General features: G+C 40.3%; 1 protein-coding gene across 1 annotated transcript in view; it reads right to left on the reverse strand.

Moving 5' to 3' along the window:
* dlp (glypican dally-like) overlaps positions 1-15,543 on the reverse strand; it is a 45,065-nt gene that overhangs the window by 4,391 nt on the left and 25,131 nt on the right. Inside the window, exons 2-5 of the mRNA XM_018007057.2 lie at positions 3,719-3,883; positions 3,042-3,276; positions 720-876; positions 386-652 (exon numbers count right to left, since the gene is read on the reverse strand). Of these exons, the coding sequence (XP_017862546.2) occupies positions 386-652; positions 720-876; positions 3,042-3,276; positions 3,719-3,883 (824 nt within the window). The remainder of the gene's footprint in view (positions 1-385; positions 653-719; positions 877-3,041; positions 3,277-3,718; positions 3,884-15,543) is intronic.

Raw genomic sequence — 15,543 nt, forward strand, 5'->3', positions numbered from 1 at the left:
TAGTTGTCTTCTATTCCTCTCCATAAGCGGAGAGAGGATGGGTAGGGTAAGCCTCTCTTTCTCTCTGCCTTCAGTTAGTTATCTTCTATTAGTCTCTTTAAGTCTTTTCTTCTACTTAATGGGATAGTCGATGGGTAGGATCATCTTCTCTCTAACTGCCCTCAGTTAGTTCTCTTCTACTGATATTTAGCTCTATTCCTCTCCAAAACAGGAGAGAAGATGGGTAAGGTCAATTAGTTATCTTCTCCTCCTCAGTTAGTTATCTTCTATTAGTCTCTTTCTTTTCCTCTACTTAATGGGAGAGTCGATGGGTAGGATCATCCTCTCTCTATCTGACCTCATTTTTTTCCAATTAAATTTTATTTTATTCCTCTACTCAACGCACCTGGAAGTTCATGATGGCCTCGGAGATTTTGATGTTTATGGGCTCCACAACCATCACAATGTTGAAGGAGCCCAGCATGCGTTCGGCCACCTTATCCATGGCCAGGGCAAAGTTCTCCCACTCGGTGTCGAACTCGTGCAGGTAGTGCAGGCAGCCCTTGATCACGTTGACGCAGTAGTTGGTGCAGGGCTTTTCCGTATAGCCCTTGCAGGCGCCGCAGTGCTGCATTTTGGTCAGCGCCCCGGTGCAGTCCGAATTGAGTCGAATCTGAATGGAAAGGTAGTCAGAGTTGCGATTAGACAAATATTATAAATCGAAATCAGCATTCACTTACTTGCAATACCTTCTTGGAGACCTCAGCGGCGGTAATCAGCGCCTGCCCGTAGGTGCGGGTGGCTACAAAGGAGCGTTTGATTTGCACCGAGAGCTTGTCGGGCACATCACCGAACGGCTTCAGTTCCTTCATGTGCTCGCTGACGCATTGCATGTATCTGGAAGAAGATTTGACGTTTGTGTGTGTGTTTCAGGCAAAATATTGGCAAAATATTTTTATTGGCATTGGCCGGAAATCTCAGCGTGTAAATGGCACGGTGCTGAATGCACCGCCCACCGCATGCCGCCCACCATCAATCCATCTGCCCGATCTCTGCCTTGTGTATACACAGACTTTTATGTGCAAAGAATAATATGAAAAGAAGTTGTCTGACTGACTGCTTCAGTGCGCGCCATGTGCTGCACGTAGCATGCTGCACCTGCTCCTGGCCATGAGGCATGACAGCTGTTGCACTTGTATGGCTGCCTCTCGGTCCGAAGCGACTCGCCTCGACGCAACTCGACAATGGGCGAACTAGGAAATGGCTAAAACACGTTAGCTGCTAAAAGGCTATCTTCTTTGATCAGTATTTTTCGCTTTGTTTATAAAGAATTTATAAAATATTTTAGAAATAATAAATCAGAAAGAAAAACATTAAGATGCTGCAGTATATAGATTTGTATATCATATTTCTAAGTCTATCAAATAAATGAGATAAAGTCTATATATTTTTCTGGTCTGGCTGTCTTTTATCTCTTTGTTCTAACACCCACACACACTCATTTATAAAAGTATGTTGCCAAAAACATTCGCAGTGCCTTAGGGCGCCCATTCATTTGTTTGCCTTGTCAATTGGGGGAGCAACCCCTACATTAAATGCAGCACACTCGACTGCGCAGTCCATTGTAGGTCTGGGTCGCCGACCAACCGCATGCAGCGAGCAACAAATAACAAGCAGCAAGTGCCAGCAATTACGCCGCCGTCGTTGTCCAGTGCAATAAACGGACAACGTGCCAAAGCACGTACGACAAACTGAGACGATGACAATAAAAACGAATCGCAGAGGAAGGCAGCGACGGCGCGCCGCGGCGGCAGCAACGACAGCAATTGGAAAGCGCGTGGGTAACACGAGCCGAGCCGAGCCATGAAGTGCAAGAGCTGAAGCTGAAGCTGAACCCGATGCCGAAGCCAGCGAAACAATTCGCCAAGCCAAGCCAACGCAAGCCAAACCAGGGAATGGGTCCAGTTCAATGAGCCAAGAGCCAAGTGGGCGCAATTTAGCGTGCCGTAGGAAATGCGACCAGCTGCCACAGGAACTGCCTCAAAGTGGGCTCTCCATAACACACACGCACATTCTCACTCACACAGACAGAGTGAATGTGTTGGCAGTGGGAGTATATACACATTAGGATTACGTTTGCAGCCTACTAAATTAAGAGATGTACAAAACAACAGCTGCCTGATTAGCTGGTAATGCTGCTTATGAGTGGGACGTCGGCCATGGATATCCAGCTTATCATTTGAGGAGGAGTTTACCAAAAAGTTCCCATTGGGTCGATCTGATTAAAGTACCCTAAATTGGAGAGCTCTCTAGCTATATAGCTATTCCTATATAGACAGACACATAAATTTATCTTCTCATTTACTATATTATTAGTTGAATTAGCTGAATCACTGATTATATCAAGTATACATATAATCAAGTATCTGCCTTTTGAGACTTGAAATACAATCTTACTTCCAATCATACCAATCATCCAATCAAAATGCCGTCTATCTAGTTTTATTATACACAGTAAGTATTTTAAGTGCTTTAATACAATTTTAATTTCTATAAATTCATAAGAAAAACTCTCTTAACAGTTTTAAGGCTTTGTATCAAAAGTTTCTTCTCTCTATTTTTCTGTATATTTTATCGTTTACTCCACAAGAAAGAGTAACTAGACTTCGTCATTTAGAGTACCGAAAATTAGCCCATTTCCTAGTTAAGCGTTTCAACCGCAAACATCGCGACAACAATAAAACAAAAGGGCAATTCAGCCCATAGACCGAAAGCTGGAATTGCACACCAGAGGAGTGAAGCAAGGCAGGCAGACATTCAGACACTCAGACATCCATCCAGTCAACGTCAGAGATTCGTCAAAGCTTTCAACAGTCTTTGGCCTGAGCCAAGTCAGTCAGTCAGTCAACCGTTGACGCTCGACACTTTGCGGTTTCACACGTCTGTAACTTCAAATCTGTCAGGCGTCGACTGCTTCAATGAGGACTTTGGATCGAGTAACGGGGGGCAGTATGTACGCTGTACTCGATGACGATAATGTATTGTATATGGCTGCTACTCACTTTTCGTTAAAGGCATACTGCGCATTCAGCACAGTGAACATCTTTTGGTAGAGCGTGGTGAAGAACTTGTCCATCACATCCAATAGATCGACCCGACCGCGCGCATAGTAGTTTTCCAGTTCACTGAACAGATCCGAAAAGACATACGAATTCTGCTGATAGATCACTCCATATGTCCGCATGAACATCGTGTGGAACTGTTCCTTCGATTCCAGCAGCAATTTGCGAAAAATATCTATGGAAGAGACGGACGAGATGAAGAAAATGTGTAAAATTGAGAGACATTCTGTGGGTCGATTTTATTGAAATGGGCCACATCCGCCGCGTCCAGACAACCGACTAAATGCTTCTGTGGTACTATTCTTAAATATTTGTGGCTTCCGCTGCACAAAATAAATCCCAACATCCGCATTGTCGCCTGCACACTTCACATTGTGTCATTCTCTTTCCCTCCCTGTCTCTCTATCTCTCTCTCCCTCTCACTCTTGCTACAAATCGATCTGTGTAATTCGAAGCCCGCATGATCCAATGGAAATGGAAGCTAGTCCACTCGACACCCGCAAATAGTTACAAATCTGTAAACTCTAAACTGTGTCTACATCCAATTAGAATCGGACGGACGGACTGACATCTTCAAGTAGCTGTTGAGTTATATTTCTGGTCATATTTCGACTTACCATTGAATTTGGCTGCCTTGCCACCCAGCAGACCCGACATCTTGGATATCTGCTCCTTGGTGTGCCACTCCAACTGCAGGCGTGACTGGCCCGCCATGCGCGTCTCCATGTTGTAGGTACAGCAGGTGCCCACCGAGGGCGATTCACAGTAGCGCAGCACACGTTCTGCAATGCCAAGAGGAGAAATATTCAATTAGTATTTAGAATAAATTAAATGAGTTCTAAATATATTTAAATGTATTCCATACACAAATAATACTAATATAGTTTTATTTAGTTAAATACATTATTTACATTTTATAATATTTTGTAAATTACAAATAATATTATATGAAGTTCAACATTTAAATAAATTATTATTTTTTTAATTTATTATTTATTTATACATAGATTTAAATATTTAAATTTCTTATTGTTTAAAATTTCTTTTAAGTATATATAGAACATTCCAATTTATATTATAAATATTAAATATTTATTTATATTCAAATTGATTATTGTTTATTTAAATACATTATTAATATTTTTATTTATTATTTAAATTTAAATTGATTGTTTTAACTTTATATTATATTATACATTTGTATTTATTTATTTTTTATAATTATGTACATATGTAATTCATTTTATGTAATTTATTGTAGAATAGATGTAAAATATTTACAAAAGTTGATGACAACAATATTATAATAATGGTATTGTTAATATATATAAGAGTATGATATATATAATTATATATGAATAGCTAACTATAATATACACATGTATGCACATAAGCTCAATTAATTTTGAGTACGACCTTTAACTCACACAAACGATTATCAATGGATAATCTACAGTCATATATAATTTCACAAACTATTCAAGAATAAATTAACACATTTATACTAATTCACAATAGATCATAATGAACCAATTATGTATATTTGTAAAACATTTACATACTCGTTCACTTCCCTGTTGCATCAGCTGAACTCATATAGGGCAGTAGATGGTAAGGCGGCTTCTGTCTGCCCAGTTCGCCGATGGGGCAGACCCGCATCAGTATGCACAAATATTTCGAGCCAGTGAAATTGTGAGCGTTCTATTTGCTCGAGCATTAGGGAACAACTGTTCGAATGCATTCCAGTTGTTTGTACTGGTCACTAAACTAACCTCAGCCCAGCCAGAAGGCATTACGAACGGCAGCAGCACATTATGCAGATTCCGGGAACTGGAACTCGCTGCCACTTGACATGGAAACCAAAAACCAAAAACCCAGACACCAGTGTCAAAGAAAAAAGTGCAGCTAACTGCGTGCCACTTTGTTCGTTCAGATGAAAAGTAAACGATGCGTTTGGCTACCAGCTCGGACATGACGAGTGACCGTAACCGTAAACGTAAACGCAAGCGGATAGGTAACCCGAGCCCACCGATAAGGGCGTGGCTGCCAATGATTCTGGATGGTTTACGCAAACATTTAACACGTTCACATTCACATTCGGCGCTCAGGTAGTTTCAGAAGTAAACCATTCTAAAAGACTTCTGCATTAGCTCCCTACAACGAAGTAATCATTGTAAATTATGCTGCACATCTCCCATGCTCCACGGATTCCGCCGATTCTGTTCTGGATTTTTATTTTCTGACTTTTATAGCTGGCAAGACTTTTGTTTATTTAGACAGTTCTCATGAATGGATAGAGACGAGCGCTGCATACAGTCCAAAAACTTTAATGCTAATTGAAAGCAAACATGTTGACTTTTTTAATATACTTTTCAAATACTCTTGCTGCAGAGTAGAGTACAGAAAATCTATTTAAAATTCGAATTGCTTTAAATTAAAATGTTTCTGAGTAGAAATCTCGAATATGCAGAATGATTCTGCTCATATTATAATAATTATAGAACCTATTTGAAAGAGTATCTAGAATTGAGCTATGGCAACTACAAGTATTCCTACACTTGACTTGGTCGGAGCTCATAAATGTTTTGCTATCCAGTTGAATTATGCATTATCATCCACGTGCACAGTGCATAGAAGAAAGTGTGGAATGTATTTTGTATTTTGTTTATTTCCAATATAAATTTAGCTACTTTTCGTGCACAATTTGTAAACAAATGCAGCTTCCCTTCAGTCTCCATATATGTATGTATGTGTGTACATAGACGAACTTCTCTCTATTTTGGGGAAGGGCAGCGGCGTTTGCTTCGCTCGGTTTTATGGCCTGCACTAATTGTTATGTTGCACAAGATATGAATTAAGTGTAGCGTGTGGGGCAACTGGAAGCCTTTGCTTATCTAAATTGGCTCGTTACCAACGGCAACAGCAATGGCAACGGCAACGGCAACGGCAACTTCCACAATTGTGGTCGCTTTTTCCATGAACTGCCTGACAGCGTTTGTGACTAGCATGTGTAATGCGAAGGAGCTGGCTGTGCTATTTCCTTAGATTGGCAGCCAAGTTAATTGAATAGTTGCCTGAGAGTTGATAAAACTGAATGGTGTCTTAAGCGAATCCTTTAGCTGATACCAGCTGCGGGTAGAGGCGGCCCATTCCCATCATTAAATGTCGAGCTATGTCTAACCACACATTCCACTTGGAATCGATAAATCGTTGCCAAAAATCGATGTTCGAATAACATTAGGGTGGACCGCTTGCCGCTTTTTATGAATTGCCGCATAATTTCTTCACAGACAACGACAGGAGCCGGGGGACACGCGCATACCAAATGTGGCCAGCAGGCGGCGGCAGGAAGGTGTCGTGAACATAATAAATGACCTTAACTTAACGATATGGCAGTTTCTGTGTTCTTTTTTCTATATTGTGCTTCCTTTGGCTGACTCGTTGGAAAAGCACCCTGTTCATGTCTAATAGAAAACTCCAGCTTGCGTTTGATAAAAAGTAAGCTGGCAAAGCAATTTCTCTAACCACCCACCCCTGGCTGAAACCTGGGTCATATGTTGTCGTTGCTGCTTTTGGCTGAGCACACGCTATTTACTCAGTTGTCGGGGTGAGAGCGGTGGAGTGAAATTCATTTCGAATGATTTACTATAACGATCAACAAAACGACTCCTGCGGCGACCAACGGGACACGGCAGCCACCCCTAAGGCAGCCAGCCCGAAAATGTTAAAAGGGTGCGAAAGTTTAGCAACGCTTCTCGCACAGATAACAGCAAGGGGAGAGCCACTGCTGGGCGGTCAGACTGCTCCAGCAGGTGTCTTCTGTTACTCCCAGCTTGCCATTGTGCAAGCAAGAGTGAGAGGCTGCTGGCAGCGAAATTATTATTCTAGCACACAACCTCCCCCTTTGAGCAGCCCCCAACAAACAACCACTGTGGCGCTTGACCCCACACTGAAACAAACTAGCCAAATGGAGGTTGCCACTGATAAAATTATGAAATTTAATATTTATAAATATATACATATATTTAATGTTGTTTCAAATTAATTTTACTAAAAACTTAAGTAACTTTTTTGGGTTGCAAGAACATTTTTGATTTAAAGTTTGACTTTATATATCTTTAATTCATAGAAATATATTTTTAGTAAAGTTTGCTTTTCCCAAATGCTCCATTTTTTTTCCGTCAAAGTTTAGCCATTCAACCTATTCAGTCGCTCTTTTATTCACCCGCGCTCTCTCTTCCCCTCGCTCCCTCTCTCTTCCTTTCTTTCTCTATGCGTGCAGATAAAAGCGCAAGCGGCCACATTTGAAAACAGTTTGCGAGTGAAATGCCCAACAAACAAAGGAAACAACAACAACAACAATAACAAATGTGGCAAGGCATAAGCGGAGGACAAAACTAAAAGCGTCTACAGCCCCAAAAAGCGAAACGAAGACTGAATTTCCCCTCTGCTGCTCGCAGGTTGCGAACAAACTTTACTTTTGAGTTGAGTTTCAATGAGCCACTATAATGCGGAGCCAGACAGCAATGACAGAGATAGAGAGGCACAAAGAAAAGTAGACGGAGAGAGAGAGAGAGACATAGAGAGTGAGAGAGAGTAAAATTCACTCATCGCCTCGTCCTTTTTGGCTTGGCACAAAAATGCGACGCGGCAACTTTAACAGGCGCTCAGCAAACAGCAGCTGGCGGCAACTGTTGCACAGTGCAAAAGGGAACTGGATAGCCAGACAGACGACGGCCAGCCTGGTAGTGCGAGAGAGAGACAGGACGGAGACGAAATGGAGAGAGCGCACGCTATGCGAGAGAGCGAGCGCCAGCCATCGGAAGGGGTCGATGCACGCATGGAAAACAAAGCTTTCACTTTCAATAGGGTTGCACATTGCTGCATGTGCGGCAGAGCTTGTGGGGCCAAGGAGGAGAGAGAGAGCGGGGATTACTTGTCTAGTGCGGATAGTGCGGAGTGCCAACAAAATGGTCGATACGACAACTAACCCCCAAAAAGCAGTTGTCGACCTCGCCGTCTGGCAAGGAAATTGCATTAAGTGAACTTCTCCCCAGACGGAAGCATCGACCCAAGGCGCAGCTTGGGAGAAGGTTAAGCAATCTGTGCGCTCATCTCTTGAAAAACCCTTGAAGTTGACTTTGGGCTGCTCAGTTAATTTGACTTTAATTTCCGCAAGTCCTTTTTTGTCTGCATTTGGCGAGCTGCGAGCAGCTCCTTGCTTCAGTTTATGCTTATGGTAATGAGTTTTAATTAGGCGCACAGCAAAGCGAGAGCAGCAGCAGCAGCTGCGTCCGAAGCGAGCCGAAGGCCGTACCACACCAACAACACCAACCACTCAACCGCCCAACCATCACACCACCCACCCATCAAGCAACCACCCGGCCTGAAATAAGTAGTTAAAGGGGTTGGGTTTTTTGGGCTCGACTGCGGACGTTTTATTAAGTGTAAAACGTAGTGCCAGTAAATCTGAATGGAGCAGGGCTCTGGGTAAATCGCATGTGTGTTGCAACAGCTGCCTCAGCGATCTCAGAATTTGTTATTAGCCAGCCAGAATTGGGTCAGGCGCAGCATGAGAGAAATCTTAAATACGTCTAATTAAAAAACGGGCCATCAACTTAATTAATACCTAAAGTAATGGCTGCCACTTTCTCATGTTTGCTCTGCTTCTGTTTTCCTATGTGGGGCATGCCACTTGCACTTCACATTGGTCGAGAAACTCGGCGATTTCAGATTTCAGTTTCAATACATAACTCAATTGCCACCCGCAGTCGGACAAAAGAATAACAAATACTTAGCCAATGCTAAAGATATAACAAAAAGAGAACAACAAAATAACTACAAATATTTGGCGTCTGTTCCGCCTGCTCGCATTGAGTCGCACTTAATTAATTTTATGGCGCTGGACCTCCCGCCTGTCTGGGCGGGAAACCTTGCACAATATCTAGCAAGTGCAATTTGTATATTTATTTAGACTAATTGATACTACAGAAAAACAGGAAAGAGCGTCTATCTATGACACGCCGAACTCTAAATGCACTATGGAGTTGCTACACACTAAATATAAAATATATAATAATATAATATACTAAGGTAGTTCGATTAAAGGTTTGTCAGTTATCAAATAAATTTTTTTGAGATTTTAATAAATAATTGAGTAACTGTTTGGGTATAAAAATATTTAAATAAGAAATTCGTTTTACATATTATTCATAGCTCTGGATCTGTCTTATACATCTACGACTAATTAACATATGTGAAGCTTTACTTTATATCAACTTCAGACTTAACGTAAGCTATGAAACTATGAACAGTATTGTAATATAATATACTTTAACTATACTCTACGGAAATTTTTTATTATTATTATTTATTTATTATTTTTAATACACTTATATTAGCATTTATAATGTGTACATATATGTATAATAATCATAATACTGTTTAGTGTCATCCCTATATATATTCAATCAAAATAATATAATGAATAACATGATGAATCACATGATGAATTAATTAGTTTTCCTTAATCATTAAAAATTATTATTTATTTGCTTAGCTTTCAGCATAAAATGAGCTGAAAAATGTATTCGTTGGAAGCACTTCCTGCCCCAAGTTTTATGGACTTTGCATATATTTATTTCTAGTTTATACAGATCTTTGCATTTAGCAAACAAATTCGAGCAGCTGAAGAAACAAGAAAACTTAAGATTGTTTATTAAAGAGATGGGAGTTTTGGTTAATTCTTTACTTCAGTGAGGCTGTGATGTATGGGTGAGTAAGCATTGAAGATTGTGGAATTTGCTGTTTTGACATGCATTCCTTGCTTGCCGCAGTTGCAGTTGCAGTTGCAGTTGCAGTTGCAGTCGGGGCAGCTGCGTGCACACTAAGGAAAGGCGTTCGCTGTTAATGTGCATCGGGTGCATGCAACATTTAGCATGCTCCACCTTCTGTCCAGCCCCTCGAAAGCCTCCGATTTCTGAGCTGTGTGTAATTACGTGTCGAGTCAGGTCGTTGCATAAATGCCAAAGGCAAAGATGTGAGTGCTGGATGGGCGGTACGGTGCGGTACGGCACGGCCCGGGGTCGCCTTCACTTTGGCTTGGGTACTTTTACTTCTTTGTTTTTCGTTTTTTTTTTTTTTTTTTTTTTTTTTTTTTTTTATTTCTTTCTATACGTACGGTCGGCTCTTTTAGGCGTAATTAAAATTACTCAACTGCAAACTTGGCCGGCGAGAGGTCTGAAGAGCGAACAGATGTTTATGCTGCCAACACGTTTCTGGTAACGTAAACATAGCACGGAGTTAGAGCTGCAGCTTGCAAAGGAGCTGTTGTTGCCTCTGTTACTTCCCGGCTGCGGGGGTGGCGGGTGGCGGGTGGCTCGAGACCTTTTGCCCTGATGAAGTGACGAATGTTGCCAACTTTGGCGCTACTCTATTCACAAGTTCCTTTTGTTGCAGCTGCCCTTATTGCCCCTGCTGCCCTCTCCTCTGTCTGGCAATCAGCGCATTTCTTCACTGTCAGTTTTCTGAGTGACAATTTCAATGCGCAAATGTGCGAAAATTCATCAGGCCACGCTGCACATGCACATGAACGAAACGAAGGCGGAGATCTCAAAAATAGCACACAGCATGCTGCAACATTTTCCTTGTTGCTGCGCCGGCTATATTTATGAGTCGTAATTAGCCGCCGGGAAAACTGAATGCTGCAGCTGACTTTTCCTATGGTTTCCCATAGTTGCATGCTTTTCCACTGGCAGTGAAATGTTTGAAATGATGAGGTAAGTCACCATGTGGGCGAGTCAAGCCCCAATGCAGACAGCAACATCTGCCGAACGAACTCTGAACCCAAGCCAATATACGCTATGACCGGACATACCTTTCTCATTGTGTGTATGTGATATATATATCAATAAAGCTATAATCTTGAGTCATTCGTTCTAACCAGGAAAGGTGATCTGGACTATAGAAAATGCGTGTTAAGTGTAAACATCAAATCAGATCAAATCACTGTAGTTTTATACTTGTAATTATTATTGGTAATAGTAATACTCTTTATATATATTTACTTGTTTTATGAGTAATAGTATTAGTAATGTTTATAACAATAAACAATTGTTGCTGCTACTGTATTATAGATAGCAATATGTTTTATTTACAGCACTAATGCATTATACCTTACATCTTTATAAATATTTACAAATATAAATTTATATACATTTGACTAATGTGGGAGAGAGAGAGTGAGAGAAAATGCCTGGTTACCAAATGCCTTATACCTAACGAAAAACCATTGAAAACCTATATAAATTAGATTTAGATATGGAAGATATGGAAGAAGGATTAAGCAAAGCTATTAATATTTCAGATAAATATTTCAATTTTTGTTCGCTCAGCTACAACGCTCCTAAGAAATCATATTTCATAATGAATAATAATGGAAAAGAGTACATAAATTATACAATATATATAGAAATTTCTGGTCTTAGCTATAAGACTTAAAATAAATATTAAAATACTTAAATTAGTTTTATGGTATACATCTTCCGCCTGTCACATACAATTACACAATATCAATATACCCATATCTACGCACACATTTACAGGGCATTCGTAAATAAATGTCAAGCGAAAAAGTAAGCAAATATTGCGGCTGAGTTTCTTTGAAATAATTCGAATCGAATGCCATTTGCAACTATTTTCGGTTATTTGTTTGCTTTGCCCGCCACACGCCGCCCTCACCTGCTGCCATCGCCATGCGGAATTCATTCAAGCGAAATTAATTAAACAATAAAATTTGATTAATGGCAGTTTTTTATTTTCGGCAAAGTGGAGCGGCGGGCAGCGGGGTTCTGTGGGTCTCCGGTCAATTGTCTGGGCATTGGTGCTCGGTCAACCTGTTCGCTGTTTACATTCTCATTCTCATTCTCTTTGGTTTGTTTACTCTATACAAAAGCTCCATATCTGGCACGGAATTGGATTTATTTTCGTAATTGGAACAGCTGTCGATAAAAAAGTGCCAACTGGGTTAAACTTGATGTCAATTAGACGCCTAATTAGAGACATTATATTTAAGAATATAAATTTCCAGGCCCTACTCAATTGCACTCTACGGAGTACCTATCTCATATTCCCCATCAATATATATAAGTCTAAGCTTATTCTTGATGATTCAATGAGAACTTTAGCAATCTATGTGCAAATCTTTGAATATATATAATGCAGAATCAAAGACACAATTCAGCAACACATAAAGCTTGTAGTCCAGCCAAATTTTCACACCATCAAACAAATCAAATTGAACGACAGCTAGACATGAACGAGACGGGGCGGCAGGAGGAGGGAAAGTTGAGTGAGGAGCTAAGCTATCAAAAGAGCCGCTTAGCCAGATCGAAAGTCACTGAAACATGTTGGACCTGGTTTGTGGCTTGGATTTAAATTCGATTTTGGACGCGAGATAAAACGCGCGACAGAGATTTACAGCTGTGACTGGTGCAAAAAAAAGATACAAAAAAAAAAAAAAAAATAAACAAATTGAAAAAAAAAAAAAAAGAATACTGTCGAGCTATTCAAAGCACGTTCACGTGTTATGGAGTTTAATTTTTTTCTTTTCTTTTTTTGTACCCTGTATGTATAGACAAAGAAGGGTATATAAGATGAGTTCATTCAATATATAGTAGTTCGACATTTCAGTGTGAGTTTCTGTTTCAAGAGACAATCATAAAAAGTCCTTGAAGTGACTGTGGTCATTAGAATATACGATTTAAATATTAAATTCTACTTGTATCTAAGCTAATTACAGGGTGTCTCCGATTCATTCGACATTCAGTGAATCCTGTTATTTTTTTGCGACAACGTTAAGGAGAGCTGAGCTCTGCCGGTGACGGCAACGGTGACGGTGAGGACGTGTCGCTGTCAACTCTCTTCTGGTCACTCAGCATGCAACACGAGCAGCATTTTTTATTTAATTTTGTGGCCCAATTAAGTTGAGACGCCGACGACAATTGAAAAATGTGCTTGGGCCCATAAAAAGCATTTAGGCCATTGCGAGAGCTCTGCGCCAGCCAGAGCGCTGGCTGGCTGGCTGCTTGCTTGGTCGCTCGGTTGGTTGGTTGGTTAGCTTGCTTCCCAGCTCTCACCCAGCCGTAAACGAAACCCTTTTGTAACCGCAACTGCAAAAAATAAAAAAATAAAAAACAACCGCAAAAGCCATAAAAGCAGAGATTTCCTCAATTTGCTGGCGAGCTCTGCAAGCTACCAAAATTGCTGGCGACCGCAAAGCAATTTTGTAAAAATATGAATGAAAAAGCCAGAAAACTCATCAGCAACACACGCACACACACACACACACACATACTAGCATATATTGGGGAAAAGGAAAATGGTCTTTAAAATGAATTAATTTGATAAATTTACAAGCCTTTCGAGTCGCTGCTCACAGGCTCTGAGATTAATCGTCTGTAAAATGAAGTTGCGCTTGTGTCAAAAATAAAAGAAAAATAAAAATAAAGCCAGAAGATAATCAGCAGTGAATAATATCGAAGCAAAGTGACAAGCAAAAATATTGTAATCGATAGCCGATGAAAAATTGCAAATATAGAAGCTGAAAAGCACATTAAATGATGCTAACAATGGCGCAGCGCGTCTACTTGCGGTTTCCTGCTCCTCGCCTCCTCCCCCACCAACCCAGCTGAGCACCAACTGCAATTGACAGTCAACTATATGAATAATAGATTGTATCTTTTGCAACCTATAGACGGATGAATCCGAGTATCTGGGTAACTGGGTGGCAACGCTTGAATGGGTTTCACTAGTTGGCTTGTTAACTGTGCTCTTATGGCTCTATAAATTGAAAGTGGATCTATAAATAAAGATATGCATAACAAGGGAACGGGGAGTGGGGTTGAGTGTGCGTGTTTATAACTGAAATGCTGTAAATATTGAGTCAAAAGCATAGTTAAACACTTTAATAAAGTGGAAACAAATCTAAGATTTATGAAAAGTTAAGTTATATACATATAACCTAAAAATACTGGAAATTCAGATGTAAGACATTTCTGCAAAACAAACAAAGCGGAGTACATATTTCCCGAATACAAAATTAAAGCTTAGATAAAATGAATTTGACATCGCCGAAATGGGGAATTGCAGACACTGAACGTAGAAGCACTGAAGACAGAGCAAACAGACGATCTCTAGCCTAAAAGTTAAAGAAAATAACAGCCGAATTCAAGGCTCAAATTCGGAGAAAAACGATGACATAATTTCATATATTTTAAACCATCTGTTTTTACTTGAACCGACTCTTTGATATGCTGAAGAAATGTGACAGAGAAAAATGAATTCAGAGCTAAAAAAAAATGCATACCGCCCAAAAATATAAAGACAAAATTGTTCAATTAAAAATTAAGCTTACATATTTGAGCTATAGAAATTGGCTACGCATCTTTTAAATATGTCTAAAAACAGCTGAGAATTTTGAATATTCCCTTAAAATTCCGGGCGTTGCGCATTCGGTAATGACTCATTCAACCCCAATTGAATTGAGGATCATCCACACATCTGAACAGCCCATAAACCACAATAGATTAATGAGGCTGACAGCTTTCAAAAGGGGCGTCTCCCCCACCCTCAAATCCGCTCTAGCCAACGCAACCGTCCCCGCTGCCCCCTCCCACGAGTTTGTCTCTTACAAATTTCGTTGTCCCTGTGCGCTATAAATCGTTTAAGATTTCAGCGGAGCCGCCCACTTGTTGAATGCCAGAAATTACGTTATTAAATCCAGGCAACAATTTATTTAGTTTAGTGCACTTGTCATTATATATAATTTATAAGGCGAAGCGATGAGGCGACTCTGATACCACATAATCCCCATAATCATATTTATGTCCCAGGCAAAAAAAAAAAAAAAGGAAAAAAAACAAATGAAAGAACAATGCGTGGGCGACGGCAAAGGTCTCAGAGTTGAGTCGAATCGAGTCGAGTCGACACTTGGAAGCTGTTGCAACTCTATAAAGATTACAACATAATGTTTCTTCGAGTGATATCAACACCAATTTGTGAAGAACTCAGCTGTGAACCGCACTAACTGTCTGTCTGTCTGTCTGACTGTCTGACTTTTGACATGAGCTGTGGCAAATGCGGCACACTCACATATTTCGAATTTCAAATATTTACGATGCCATTCAGCGGCTATTAAATGTCATATAAAGGCCATTAAGAGCAGCAATAACAGAGCCGCCTGTTCGCTGTTAATTTGCCTAAATAAACCTCATTAAATATGCTGACCAGCCGAATGGCCCACGGCAGATACAACAACAAACTCAATAGCAACAACAACAGCAACAACAAATTATGATTAATAATCATCATCATTGAAAGCCAATCCCACGAATTATGTTGTCACATGCAAAAGTTGCTCATACGACGCTTTGCCACTCTTTGT

The sequence above is a fragment of the Drosophila arizonae genome, chromosome 4, assembly GCF_054131065.1.
Source record: "Drosophila arizonae isolate 15081-1271.41 chromosome 4, UAZ_ARI_1.0, whole genome shotgun sequence".
Classification (NCBI taxonomy): Eukaryota; Metazoa; Arthropoda; class Insecta; order Diptera; family Drosophilidae; genus Drosophila; species Drosophila arizonae.